The 12188-nt window shown below is 35.7% G+C and overlaps 8 protein-coding genes, 1 non-coding gene and 1 pseudogene across 9 annotated transcripts, besides 1 other annotated feature; 5 read left to right on the top strand and 5 right to left on the bottom strand. All coding sequences in view use genetic code 12, as the record gives it.

The window, feature by feature from the left end:
- Window positions 1–110: 110 nt before the first annotated feature.
- CD36_23415 (vacuolar ATPase assembly integral membrane protein, putative) lies at window positions 111–422 on the bottom strand (the record flags this gene model as incomplete). Its single annotated transcript, XM_002418770.1, has 2 exons — window positions 111–327; window positions 400–422. 2 exons carry the CDS (start codon window positions 420–422, stop codon window positions 111–113), a joined length of 240 nt encoding a protein of 79 aa, XP_002418815.1.
- A 587-nt stretch (window positions 423–1009) lies between these two features.
- Window positions 1010–2512, top strand: CD36_23410 (MFS efflux transporter, putative; the record flags this gene model as incomplete). The annotated part of the gene is made up of 1 exon (XM_002418769.1): window positions 1010–2512. One exon carries the CDS (start codon window positions 1010–1012, stop codon window positions 2510–2512), a length of 1503 nt encoding a protein of 500 aa, XP_002418814.1.
- Window positions 2513–2725: 213 nt separating this feature from the next.
- Window positions 2726–3952, top strand: CD36_23400 (subunit of SCF ubiquitin ligase complex, putative; the record flags this gene model as incomplete). Its single annotated transcript, XM_002418768.1, has 1 exon — window positions 2726–3952. The coding sequence occupies one exon, from the start codon at window positions 2726–2728 to the stop codon at window positions 3950–3952; it is 1227 nt and encodes a 408-aa protein (XP_002418813.1).
- A 289-nt stretch (window positions 3953–4241) lies between these two features.
- Window positions 4242–5048, top strand: CD36_23390 (glyoxalase II, putative; the record flags this gene model as incomplete). Its single annotated transcript, XM_002418767.1, has 1 exon — window positions 4242–5048. The coding sequence occupies one exon, from the start codon at window positions 4242–4244 to the stop codon at window positions 5046–5048; it is 807 nt and encodes a 268-aa protein (XP_002418812.1).
- Window positions 5049–5106: 58 nt separating this feature from the next.
- CD36_23380 (tyrosine phosphatase, putative) lies at window positions 5107–5757 on the bottom strand (the record flags this gene model as incomplete). Its single annotated transcript, XM_002418766.1, has 1 exon — window positions 5107–5757. The coding sequence occupies one exon, from the start codon at window positions 5755–5757 to the stop codon at window positions 5107–5109; it is 651 nt and encodes a 216-aa protein (XP_002418811.1).
- A 291-nt stretch (window positions 5758–6048) lies between these two features.
- CD36_23370 (conserved hypothetical protein) lies at window positions 6049–6570 on the top strand (the record flags this gene model as incomplete). Its single annotated transcript, XM_002418765.1, has 1 exon — window positions 6049–6570. The coding sequence occupies one exon, from the start codon at window positions 6049–6051 to the stop codon at window positions 6568–6570; it is 522 nt and encodes a 173-aa protein (XP_002418810.1).
- Window positions 6571–6865: 295 nt separating this feature from the next.
- On the top strand, window positions 6866–8089 carry CD36_23360 (beta-subunit of the Snf1 kinase complex, putative; the record flags this gene model as incomplete). The annotated part of the gene is made up of 1 exon (XM_002418764.1): window positions 6866–8089. One exon carries the CDS (start codon window positions 6866–6868, stop codon window positions 8087–8089), a length of 1224 nt encoding a protein of 407 aa, XP_002418809.1.
- Window positions 8090–8579: 490 nt separating this feature from the next.
- CD36_23350 (stress response protein, putative) lies at window positions 8580–9170 on the bottom strand (the record flags this gene model as incomplete). The annotated part of the gene is made up of 1 exon (XM_002418763.1): window positions 8580–9170. The coding sequence occupies one exon, from the start codon at window positions 9168–9170 to the stop codon at window positions 8580–8582; it is 591 nt and encodes a 196-aa protein (XP_002418808.1).
- A 228-nt stretch (window positions 9171–9398) lies between these two features.
- CD36_23345 lies at window positions 9399–9767 on the bottom strand (annotated as a pseudogene).
- Window positions 9399–9767: a sequence feature.
- A 1101-nt stretch (window positions 9768–10868) lies between these two features.
- On the bottom strand, window positions 10869–10960 carry tRNA-Pro (TGG). The gene has a single exon. It is a non-coding gene; the product is annotated as a tRNA-Pro (tRNA).
- Between the last annotated feature and the right edge of the window lie 1228 nt (window positions 10961–12188).

The raw sequence follows: 12188 nt of genomic DNA, 5'->3' as shown, positions 1-12188 counted from the left end.
CCGTTTTTCCATAGAAGAAATGACAGTAGAATAATAAGCAGTTATATTTCCACTTTTTTTATTTTTTTTGTTTATCTTTTCATTACACAATATAAAGCATAGTACACGACCTATATATCTTTCTTTAATTCCTGTTTTTCATCGAGTTTAGTAGTATCTTCAGTGAAAGCAACAATTATATAACTAATCAAAACAACGTTGGCCGCTAAAGCAGCAACTCCTCCACTTATTATTGAGTTATCGGTAAAATATTGTAAGGCAAAAAATGTCAACAATGGGAAAATCACCATCAATGCAGTGAAGAACATTAACTTCTGAATGACAGATCTATTACGTGCAAGTAACTGTTAGTACCAAGCTTTGGATTAGCATATAGGTTTTACAAAGACTAAAACATACTTTGGAATATCTGGAGCAGGCATAATTGGAAAGATGGGCTATGTTCTGGAGATTAACTACTCTGGTTCTTCAATGGATTGATGCTTTTTTTTTTTTTTTTTTTTCAATAACGTTGTACAAAATTATCGTAGTGTCGCGTAAGACTGCTTTTTCTAATTTTTGGACAACAATCTGGTCACGTGACAAAGGGATTTTTCACTATTTTATTGTTTAGTAATGTAACAGGGGCCTCTATTTTATTGAAAAGCGAAAAGGGTTATCATTATTATTATAAATTGCAAAGTAGAACTTTATGTGGTCAATTGTGAAAAGTGATTACATCGGGGGGGGGGGTGTATTTTTTTCTCCACACAACCTCCAACTCAAACCCCTCTCTCTCTCTTCCCATAATTTCGGAAGAACTTCGGTGAGATCTAAAGGGAAAAACGATAGAGCAAAAATCTATAATTGGAATAGAACAGAAAATTCCACAAAATAGAGCATTATGCTAGATTCAAGAGAAGAATGAAAGGAAATCAGCAATTAATTCTGTTTAAGTTCTTTTCTACTTACTCTTTCTTTCTTATTTCCTACAAAAACCATCCAACTACGGTCTCGATTCTATTCAAATATGAGAAGGTTTAGTGCCACGGTAAGCGAATCACGTTCTGATGGACAATTTCAGCAATCAGACGAAACACAACCGACTAATTCAATCTTCAGCGGGGATAATGGAATTTCTTTGGAAACAATTAGTTCTAACACTTCCGATGATTCCTCTAGATCTGCTTACTCGACCGAGCAACCGTCCAACCTTATGACTTCGAGCAACCCTCCAAAAAATAGATGGCGGATTGCCTCAACAATATTGTTCAATTTTACAAGTGGGTTTAGCGATGCTGCTCCTGGTGCATTGTTGCCACACATTGAAAACTATTACAACATTAATTACGCCATTACATCATGTATATGGGTTAGCAACGCAGTGGGGTTTATTTTAATTGCCGCATTCTCTCACAAGATCCAGCCTTGGTTTGGGAAACGCAATAGTTTACCCATAGGCAATGCTCTAAGTTGTGTGATGTATGCTATTGTTGCCAGCGGAACCAAGTTTCCTGTTGTTGTGCTTGGGTTTTTCTTTGGTGGTTGTGGGTTGGCCATGGTTGCTGCTCAATGTAACATCTTTTTGAGCCGGCTAGATAAACAAAGTAAATATTTGGCCTATTATCATGGTGGTTACGGAATTGGTGCTACCATAAGTCCATTGATAGCAACAAGCATTGTCAACAGCGGAGTCAGCTGGAATTTTTTTTATTTGATTTTATTGGGCTTAATGGTAGTCACGGCAATCAATTTGTATTTCTCCTTCCAAAATGCCGATGAAGACTTAAAACCTTGGGATCACGATGAGGCGGCTCACAGCTCATCGACTTCGGTTGAATTGGAAAACTTGGACTCAAGGCTTACAAACACCACTAACAATGCAAACACCACCACCCAAGCGTCGGAGATGGTGTTGGCCTTGCAAAGCCATGTCACTTGGTTGATAGCATTCTTCTGTTTGTGTTACCAAGGAGCAGAAGTTTCTTTGGCTGGATGGATAGTCACATTTTTGTTAGACTACCGTCATTCCGAGGCAAATAGCACTGGGTACATTGCTTCTGGTTTGTGGGGTGGGCTTACATTGGGACGATTGTTGCTAACCAGACCAATTCACAAATACATCGGATTGAGAAGGGGTGTCTTTATTGTTTCATTAGTTTCGATTATTTTGGTGTTGCTAACGTGGGTGGTGCCGGTTATTGTTGTTGAAGCTGTTTTGGTTTCCCTTGCAGGTATTTTTATCGGACCAAATTATCCATTGTTGATTACTTACGCGGCTTTGCCTGGCTTGATCCCCAGAAAGATTCAGGTTGTCTCGATCACCATTATGACGGCCTTTGGGTCAACCGGAGGTGCACTATTCCCATTTATAGTTGGTGTTTTGCTGCAAAAAGTTGGTACATTTGTTGTTTTGCCTGTTTTCATTGTGCTTTATGCGTTTATGGTTTTCCTATGGATGCTCTTACCTAATACAGAAAGACAAAATAAACAAAACCAAACACAATTGAATTTTTGGGAAAGGGTTTGGTAAGACCAATAAAAGTGTGTAGTGTAATGTATTGGTAACTAGCAAGAAGTGATTAAACTTTTTCTTTTTTTCATTATTCGTCTCAGCTTGGAATCTTGTATGTACAGGGGAGAATTGAATGAACAAAAAATATAGAAATGGGAGCTGAAAAAAAAAAAACCGTGTATGGATACCTCTTTAACGATCAAAAGTTCACTGTCAAAGAAAGAAATATAAATGGCAATCGAACAATCTATCACCAAGGGGGACGCAGCCCTTAAAGCCAAAGATTATTTAGGGGCAATCTCCTACTATTCCCAAGCAATTAAAGAAAATCCTGAAGCGTTCTCCCCTTATTTGAAGAGATCAACCGCGTATCAAAAATTAAAGAATAATGACAAAGCCAAGGCAGACATATGCAGTGCATTTTCCATAGCCTCTGAAAGAGGAAAAAGAAGAGACGTAGGTTTATGTTATTTTAAACTTGGATTGATCTATTATCAGGAAAAGAAAATCAAATTGAGTTTGACCCAATTTGAAAAGGCCGTCGAGTACGATTGCAAGGAACCAACTTTATCTATGTGGAAAGCCAAGGCTGAATATGACTTGAAAAATCACCCTGAATGGAATGTTGAGGGAGATAAAGATGATGAAGATATCGATTTAGTCCTTGGTCTTGAAAACGAGCATACCCAATCGAAAGGTAATGCTAAGAAGGATGAATCTGATGAACCAAAGATTGTTGAATTGAATATTGACGAAGAATCAAGTAAAAAGACATTCAAGCCAGAATCATCGTCTTTATCCGATTCTGCTGCTCAAACTCCAAAGTCTACCAATGTAGATGTGATTAACAAGATTGCGCCACTAAACGTTAAAATCAGAGATGACTGGTATCAATCTAACGAGGAAGTTATAATAACCATCTATGCCAAAAAAGTCAATGAAGAGAAATTGAAAGTAGACATTGATACAAACTCGGTATCTATTTCCTTCCCAAGCGCAGCAAGCTCTGAATACAACTATAACTTGGATCCATTATTTGCAGAAATCATTCCTTCGGAATCAAAATATAAAGTGTACTCAACAAAGTTGGAAATTGCTTTGAGAAAGAAGGAGGCTAACAAATGGCCCCAACTAGAAAAGCAAGCTGTGGAGGGGAGGAACGATACTCAGGGAGAGGACAAGAAAGATGATCCATCGGGCTTAGTCTATCCTACATCATCTAAAAAGAAGATTAATTGGAATAATTTTAAAATCGATGATGATACAGAAGAAGGCGACCCAAATGACTTTTTCCGGAAAATATTCAAGGATGTTGATGAAGATTCTAGAAGAGCAATGATGAAGAGTTACGTTCAATCGAATGGAACTGTTTTGACCACAAGTTGGGATGAAGCTAAAGATAAAGAATTTGAGGTTTCGCCACCAGATGGAATGGAAACCAAGAAATGGGATACATAAAAGGGAGTGTAACTCAGTCGAGTAGCAGTGTAGCTTTTTAATAATAGTTTGTTATTGACTGCCAATACAATGGCTAATAATTGTTGTGACTAATATATTTGTCTTATTCCTGTATGTAAGTGCATCTTGTGAAATACACAATTTCCACGCAGATCAAGAAAGGTTCACCTCCTCCCCGTAATGAACGGACTTTTGCTTTTGGTATCTTTCTCTTTTTTTTTTTTTTTTTTTTTTCTTTTTCCCATTTTCTTCGTTGCTGTTTTGCAATTGTTCACATCATTCTTATTGAATGTATTTAAGGTCAATTTTTAAATCAACAATTCGAAAAATGCATATTGAGTCAATTCCTATGAGATGGGGCCATGGTGACAACTATGCCTACTTGGTTGTTGATACACCTACAAAGCAAGCATGGTTGATTGATTCCGCACAACCCGATGAAGTTCTTGAGTACTTTAAGAAGCACAAGTCTGATTTCCATTTGAAAGCAATTGTTAATACACATCATCATTATGATCATTCTGATGGGAATTCATTCTTCCACAAAAAGTATCCAGATTTGCCAATTATTGCAGGTAAGAATTCGCCATTGGTTACGTATACGCCTTCTGATAAGGAAATACTCGAATTAGGAGACGACCTAACAATTACTGCCTTGCACACTCCTTGCCATACACAAGATTCGATCTGTTACTTTGTGCAAGATAAGAAAACTCACGAAAAAGCCGTCTTTACTGGAGATACACTATTTATAAGTGGCTGTGGTAGATTCTTCGAAGGTACAGGTCAAGAAATGAATTACTCACTCAATCAAGTTTTGGCCAAGTTGCCCAAGGAAACTAAAGTTTATCCAGGACATGAATACACCAAGTCAAATGTGAGATTTTCACAGACAGTGTTGAGAAATGAGGCAATCAAAAAATTGGCTGAATATTGCGAGTCTCATGAACATACTACTGGTGAATTCACTATTGGTGATGAATTGCAATTTAACCCATTTATGAAACTTACTGATCCGCAGGTGATTGACAGTACTGGATTGACTAAACCCGATGAAATAATGGATAAATTACGTACTATGAAAAACAATATGTGAAACAATTTTTTTATATATACTTTCATTATTAGTGTTATATATGTACATATGTCTATTGTTATATCCTAACAAAATCGGGCTTGTTAGCATCGTCTATGTACAATTCTGGTTGCCATAGTTCAATTAATTCCAAATCATATTCCGATTTACCCATGGCAAACTTTTCGTATTCTTCAAAAATTCCACTTAGACACCAACCTTGTAAGACTTTTCTCATTATTCCAATCAAAACACCAGTACGATGTTTGCCTTTGTTTGAATGAATCAAAATGGGATAGTTCTCTTTATTTAGGATCAACTGCAATGCAAAAGTCAAGCTTTGAGTGGCCTGTTGAATATCTTCTGGTTTATTGAACGGTTCTTGTGACGATTCAAATAATAAGTTGTAGAACCTGATTTCGGTATCATTCTTGATCCAATCTAGATAATTGTTCATTATTTCTGCTGTACCATGTTTGTCTTTCTTCTTGCTTTTGCTTGAAGTTTGATTACCTAAATCACCCAAATATATTATCGTTTTTAGTCTCAATTGCTTTAAAAATGGGTAGTTTATAGGCATTGGGAAACCTGAGCGATAGATTCCATTCTCCACTAACGAGAAATTCAATGGTGGCACCAATTTAGCAACCAGTCCTTGTGCTTTTCGACTTGATTCTTTAGAATATTTATTACCTGACATATACTGTATGCGACTGGTTTCCTGTTGCATGTCTAACTTCTGGTGCGGTTAATGTGGAAGGCTCTTGTGGTTACCTGCAATTTAGCCAGAAAATTCTGACTGTTACGGATTTCTACGTTTTTTTTTTCTTTTAACATTCTAAATGTCACGTGCGCATTGGGTAAAAGGAAGCACTCTAGCTTACCATAACAGAATCCTACAATCATGCTATCTCGAAATCTTGATTGGATTAGATCCAAGGGAAGTAGCTTGACTTTGCTTGGCTTGGCGGTTCACCCTTGTCAACAACGTTTGAAATCGGTGCATTAAACATTTGAAATCATGGTAAGCATTCACGTGACTAATGCGAGATGTGACTCTTGTGGTTGTAATTTTCCTTCAACTTCTTTTACATCGCCTTCTCTTCCTCCTCCTCTACCTCCTTTCTCCCGCAACCACCACCACCACCACCGCACCACAAACAACAACTACAACGACCACCACAACAAAAAAATAATCACAAACAAGAACAAGACAGAAGTGAACAACAAAGCTGGAAAAAGAAGAAAAATCTCTCAGAGAAAAGAAAAAAAAAAAAACTCAACGAAAAACAAAATAACAAATCCATCATCAGAAGATATATCACAACTACAAGAAAAACTCAAATTTCATCATATTCAACATTTTGAAAATCATATTACCTTTAACCCAACTTCACCAAACTTTAAAAGAAGATTTACATTTATCTATCTACCAATCATAAAAGACAATCAGAATTTGCTTGTTTTTGTTAAGTTTATTTGTTTTCCCAATTCTAGTCCGTGTTTCATAATTTTAATCAGATTGAATTACACTAGAAAGTGACTTAATTTCTAGACTTAAGGTAACACAGTTTCAAATAGAATATTAATTCTTTACACTTCCCACCCTAAAAAAGAAATAAAAAAATACATTCAAGAAAAAAAAAGTAAAAATAGCATAATAGCATTCTTATCAGCATTGAAATTAGAACTTATAAAATAAAACTCATCCCGTGTCATCTTAGTTTGTATAAAGCAAGTGGTATTTTGTCATAATCTGTACTTTTTTTTACTTATATATTTATTCATTTGCTTGTTTTATCTTTTTAACTTTCCATTTTTGAGATATCGATATCAACATGCTCAGTCCAAAATCTACAAATCAAGAGGCATCAGCAACAGGTCCTTTGGATGATATAAATACTACCAAAGATGTGTCGATGGTTGATGTGAGTAAAGCAGAAGGTGAAGATCAACAACCCACAAGGAGAAAATCTACAATAATATTGACAGATGAAATTGATTTAGATAGAATGAATATCGATAATAAGGAATCGGATAAAAGTAACGAACAGGGGGATAAGATGCATATTGACCGATCCTTATCGAACTTGAATCAACAGCAGCAATCTCAAGCTTCCCAACAACTGCAACTGCAGCAACAACAACAACAACAACAACAACAACAACAACAACCAGTAGCTCCAGATGCCAATATTGCAGTTCCTGTGGATATTAAATGGGTCCAAGGGGGTCAAAAAGTGTATGTAACTGGTTCATTCACTGGATGGAGAAAAATGATTGGGTTAGTAAAACAACCCGATGATAATTTTATGATTACCTTAGGGTTACCAGTTGGAACCCATCGTTTCAGATTTGTGGTTGATAATGAGTTGAGATTTTCCGACTTTTTACCTACAGCCACCGATCAAATGGGCAACTTTGTGAATTATATTGAGATTACTCCGGAAAATGTTCAACAACATCTATCACAAGAAAAAGAGGAAAACAACAATGAGTTACAACAACAAGAGCTTGAGAAACAGCAAGCAAAGACTGGCGATAAGACAGTCAACCAACAAGCTTCACGTAGATCTTCGGTATCTCGATCAAGAAGTAATTCGATGTGGGGGTTGACTAATGACGATGATGATATGGGTGATGGTTATTCCAGATACCATGATGATGAAAGCAATGCATTAGATGAAAAAACTTATCAATATATCAAAGATATCCCACCGATTTTTACTGATCCAAAAGTGATGGAGCAGTATTATGTGGCGATTGATAAGCAATCCAGGAATAATAACGGACAACAGCAAGCATGGTTACATCCACCACAATTGCCACCTCATTTAGAAAGTGTAATTTTGAATAATTTCAATAATACTGAAAACAATAGTGGTGCATTACCAATTCCAAATCACGTTGTGTTGAATCATTTGGCTACCACCTCCATCAAACATAACACGCTTGCTGTGGCCTCCATCGTGAGATACAAAAGAAAGTACTTGACACAAGTTTTATACGCCCCACTACAACAGGCTTCACTGTCTTCCATAACACAAGAACAGCAGCTGTGACGTCTGACGACTTGAAGTTGAAGCACAAGGTACAAATATACACATGTACTCATGACGAAAGACCAAGATAAAATTTACAAAAAAAAAATAAATAGATAACTAAATAAGCTGTAAATGAATGGCTTCAAGCATTAACTTTAGTTTATCTCTAGTACATTGTTTCTTTTTTTACTTTTTTTTCTAGATTGTATAATTCTTTTTAATTGTTCTTATAAACATTAATTGATTTATTTTTATTAAATATGGTCTTAAATTATTACATGTCAAACAGATTTAGTCACAAATCAATTGAATATAAAGAATGTAGATGTATATTTTTTTGGTTGGCTAAACCAATTGAAATTTTTTTTTTTTAGGTTTTTCGCAGCCTATAAGAAAGTACAAAATATAAAAGTAATAGTGTCACAAAAGACACCAAAATTTCATTTGAGAATTGAATTATTCAAAAGCCATCAAGATGATGGTGTTCAATTGATGGTTTTTTTCTCAACTAATAATCAGAAGAACCATAGGAGTCATTGTTACCTCTTCTGTTTGAGGAACCGTAGGAATCATCGTTTGAAGAGCCGTAGGAATCATTACCTCTTCTATTAGAAGAGCCATACGAGTCATCATTAGAAGAACCGTAGGAGTCATTACCTCTTCTGTTGGAGGAACCATAGGAATCATTGTTGGAAGAACCATATGAGTCGGTGTTGGAGGAACCGTAACTGCTGGTATTGGAGGAACCGTATGAGTCGTTACCTCTTTTGGTAGAAGATCCATAAGAATCATTGTTAGAAGATCCGTATGAGTCATTGCCGCTTCTGTTAGAAGAGCCATATGAGTCGGTGTTGGAAGAACCGTACGAGTCATTGTCTCTTCTGTTGGAGGAACCGTATGAATCAGTGTTGGAGGAACCATATGAATCGTTACCTCTCTTGTTGGAAGAACCATAAGAGTTGTCGTCATCATTGGAAGAACCGAATGAAGAGGATCCATAAGAGTTGTCGTTGTCTCTTCTGTTAGAAGATCCGTAAGAATCGTTGTCTCTTCTGTCGTTCTTGTCTTTGTCGTCGTCTTTACCGAAACCGAAAACCATTGTTAATTGATATGAAGTGTAATTGAATGGAATGCTAGAAAGAAAGAAAAAGGAAGAAGAAAAATAGATGTATCGTTCAAAATCAAGGATCAACGTTGGTATTTATACACTTTTTTTTTTTTGATCAAACTTGAAGAAATGAAATTCAAAGAAATTAATTCACAGAAGGGTGAGAGACCGAAAGCGGGGGACTCACAGGGGTGAGAGTACAGGAAACAGCAACAAGGAGCAATAATTGAAATATAGTGTTTGTTGAATCGGTAAAACTTTAATGCAAAACATGAAATTCTCAAGTTCCACAATAAATATAATATTAACATGGCCCCACGAAAAACTGGTTTTCCGTGTCGCCATTACCCCCCTTAAAACGAGACAATAAGACAAACATTTCTGGATCATCATCAACCATCATCCCCTTTTTTTTTTTCCAAACACTTATTTTGTGGTTTTCGTCATTTGCTTCGACGACATTATCGGTTCTTTAAATTTTGCATTGTACAAAAGTAGTCTTGTAGGGTTCATTTGGCTGGTTGTAGAGTAAAAGAAACGACAATTAAACACACCTCGATATGCATACGCATGGCAAAGAAAATACTGTAGTTATTAGTTCTATCAAGTATAGTGAGTCTATTAGTGTTGTGTGAACCACATTTTTTTGGGGTGTGGATATTTCCAGATCAACAACAGTATACTAAATCCATAGTTCTATTTGTCTGTTAGTCTTTTGTGTGCCAGGATACTGCCACAGCTGTACTGTTCCTGATTCAAGCATTATTCTAGAAAGGACTGGTGTAACATAATAGTTAGTTCAAAGAGTGAAGTTATAATTGCTGCTGACAACACCAAACAATAACAGACAAAGTTGAAAACGAGCAACGGTGGAATTTCGATCCGCATAGCAAGTTGTTTTTGTCTATTGTCGTTGCAATGTTGATGTTGTTGTTGATTAATTTCAGTTTGCAAAGGTGGAATTTTCTCTGGTACCAAAAATAATAATAAAGCCTCAATTTCAATTTATTCCATCGTACCAATTATACTGGAGAGTCCTCTCCAAACAGGACTGCAGGAGTTTTACACGAGAATGGTTTACCGCACGACGTTTAATTGAAATGCTCTTCATCCAGTTTATCAACGACTGTAATCTATATGCTATGCTCCTTGTATAAGATAAAGCAACATGAGAGAACATCTGCATCATTAACGTCCACACAATATTAAACTTTGAGAACGAATGTTTGTTGAACAATCAGATCAATAGAAGAGAAATAAATTGTTGTTTGTTTGTTCTTCATCTCCGAATTCCTGCACAATGGTTCAAAAACTGCCAACGTAGATCAGTCACTAATTTTTTTTTTTTTTTCATGCGGACCCCGTGGTGGTGGTCGTGGTGGCTGTGGTTATTGCAGTTTTTGGTTTGACGATGACAGCAAAAGATGAGATGTGAGGGAGAAACTGAAACAATATCATTTTATGATATAGACAATTATTAAATTCTCTTGAGTTTGCTTTGAATAAGGGGTACAAAACTGATAGTGCTTGAAACAATTGAGGAATACTGATTAAATTAAGCAGTGTTTCGTTAAGCTTGCCTTGTCTTTACACTTCCTATAAAAAGAAGAGCACACCAGGAGCTGTTATAACAAGAGATTTTGATTGAACTAAGCTAATATCTCGGCAAAATAGTTTATAAAAAAAATTGGGGCAAACGGGGAATTGAACCCCGGGCCTCCTCGAATTTTGTGTTTGGTGAACAACCCAAACGAGGAATCATACCACTAGACCATTCGCCCAACTTGATGACTTGGAATTTTTTCGGTTCCTTTTGATATAAGAGATTTGGTTTCATTAATGATTGCATTTTGCAAAGACAAATCAGTGCTAACAATATAAGTAAGCAAGTTAATTGTAATAAAAGCAGAACTCTTGTTTTCTGTTTGAGGAGCCATGTATCCGTTAATTATGAATATCTTTGAATTACATTTTTTTGCTAATATTTGTATACAAAAATTACAAAAAAAAAAAAGAGTGGTCTTCAATTAAAGTTTAATATACTTCTAAAAGTTATAGCAGCACTAATTAACTATATTTTCAGGTACAGCTGTAGTGACAAATAATTATTCAATCTTATAATATATAGTGACTGTGTTGGATTTTGTATAGGTAAATTGTATGTTCTATGATACTAAAGAATAGCAATTATACACCATACTTCTTGTTATTAATGGAATCTTAAATTAAGATTAATTTCCAAGAAACATGGACCACAGACAAATAACTAGCCAATAACATTCAAGTGGTACCTTTAAAATTTTCACCAATTTGGAAACCACTTGCTATATTAAACCCTTCTCAATTCTTCTGATAGAATTCAATTGATTGGAAAGCAAGCTGAATTATTATATCTGTACATATTTCAATACATATCCCACAAAAAATCGTCAAGACAACACCAATATGACAACGTCAATTATTATTTTACAATTAGTGAGATCACGTGGAGGCGCTTTGTGGTCATGAGAAATCAACTTTGAAAAAAAAAAAAAATCATCTGGTCGACGAAAATATATTAAACAGTTGTGTTTTTGTTGTCTCCTTTTCTCCTTTCTTTCTTCAGATGCTGTTGATTTAATTTATCGACAGCATCCTTTTCTTTGGCCACATATCCAAGTGATGTAGTGGCTAAAGCGAAGTACTTTTATGACTTACAAGCAATGCTACCAGATATTGTATATCCCAGTGGAAATTTATGAAGGGTATGGGTACGTTCATGAGTTGCGAATATCATGATATGAATATGTGTAATACTAACTTCTAAATTTTTATAATAAGCTCATAACCTGTTGGAATCTGCCAAGTATTAGATGTTTTAGTATGTTGTTTATTCAAAGTTTTAACAAATGAGGGGGAGAAATCATCGTTTCCTCTTAATTACATTGTGACCTGGTACTAACTAAATTGTTTGTTATCTTTTAAGCGTTGAGAACGATAATTTCGTGGAAATCATAAAACGGTACGTAT

This window comes from Candida dubliniensis, chromosome 2, assembly GCF_000026945.1.
Source record: "Candida dubliniensis CD36 chromosome 2, complete sequence".
Lineage (NCBI taxonomy): Eukaryota > Fungi > Ascomycota > Pichiomycetes > Serinales > Debaryomycetaceae > Candida > Candida dubliniensis.
The sequence above is the reverse complement of the archived record's forward strand: the minus strand, read 5'-3'. Positions and strand labels throughout refer to the sequence as shown.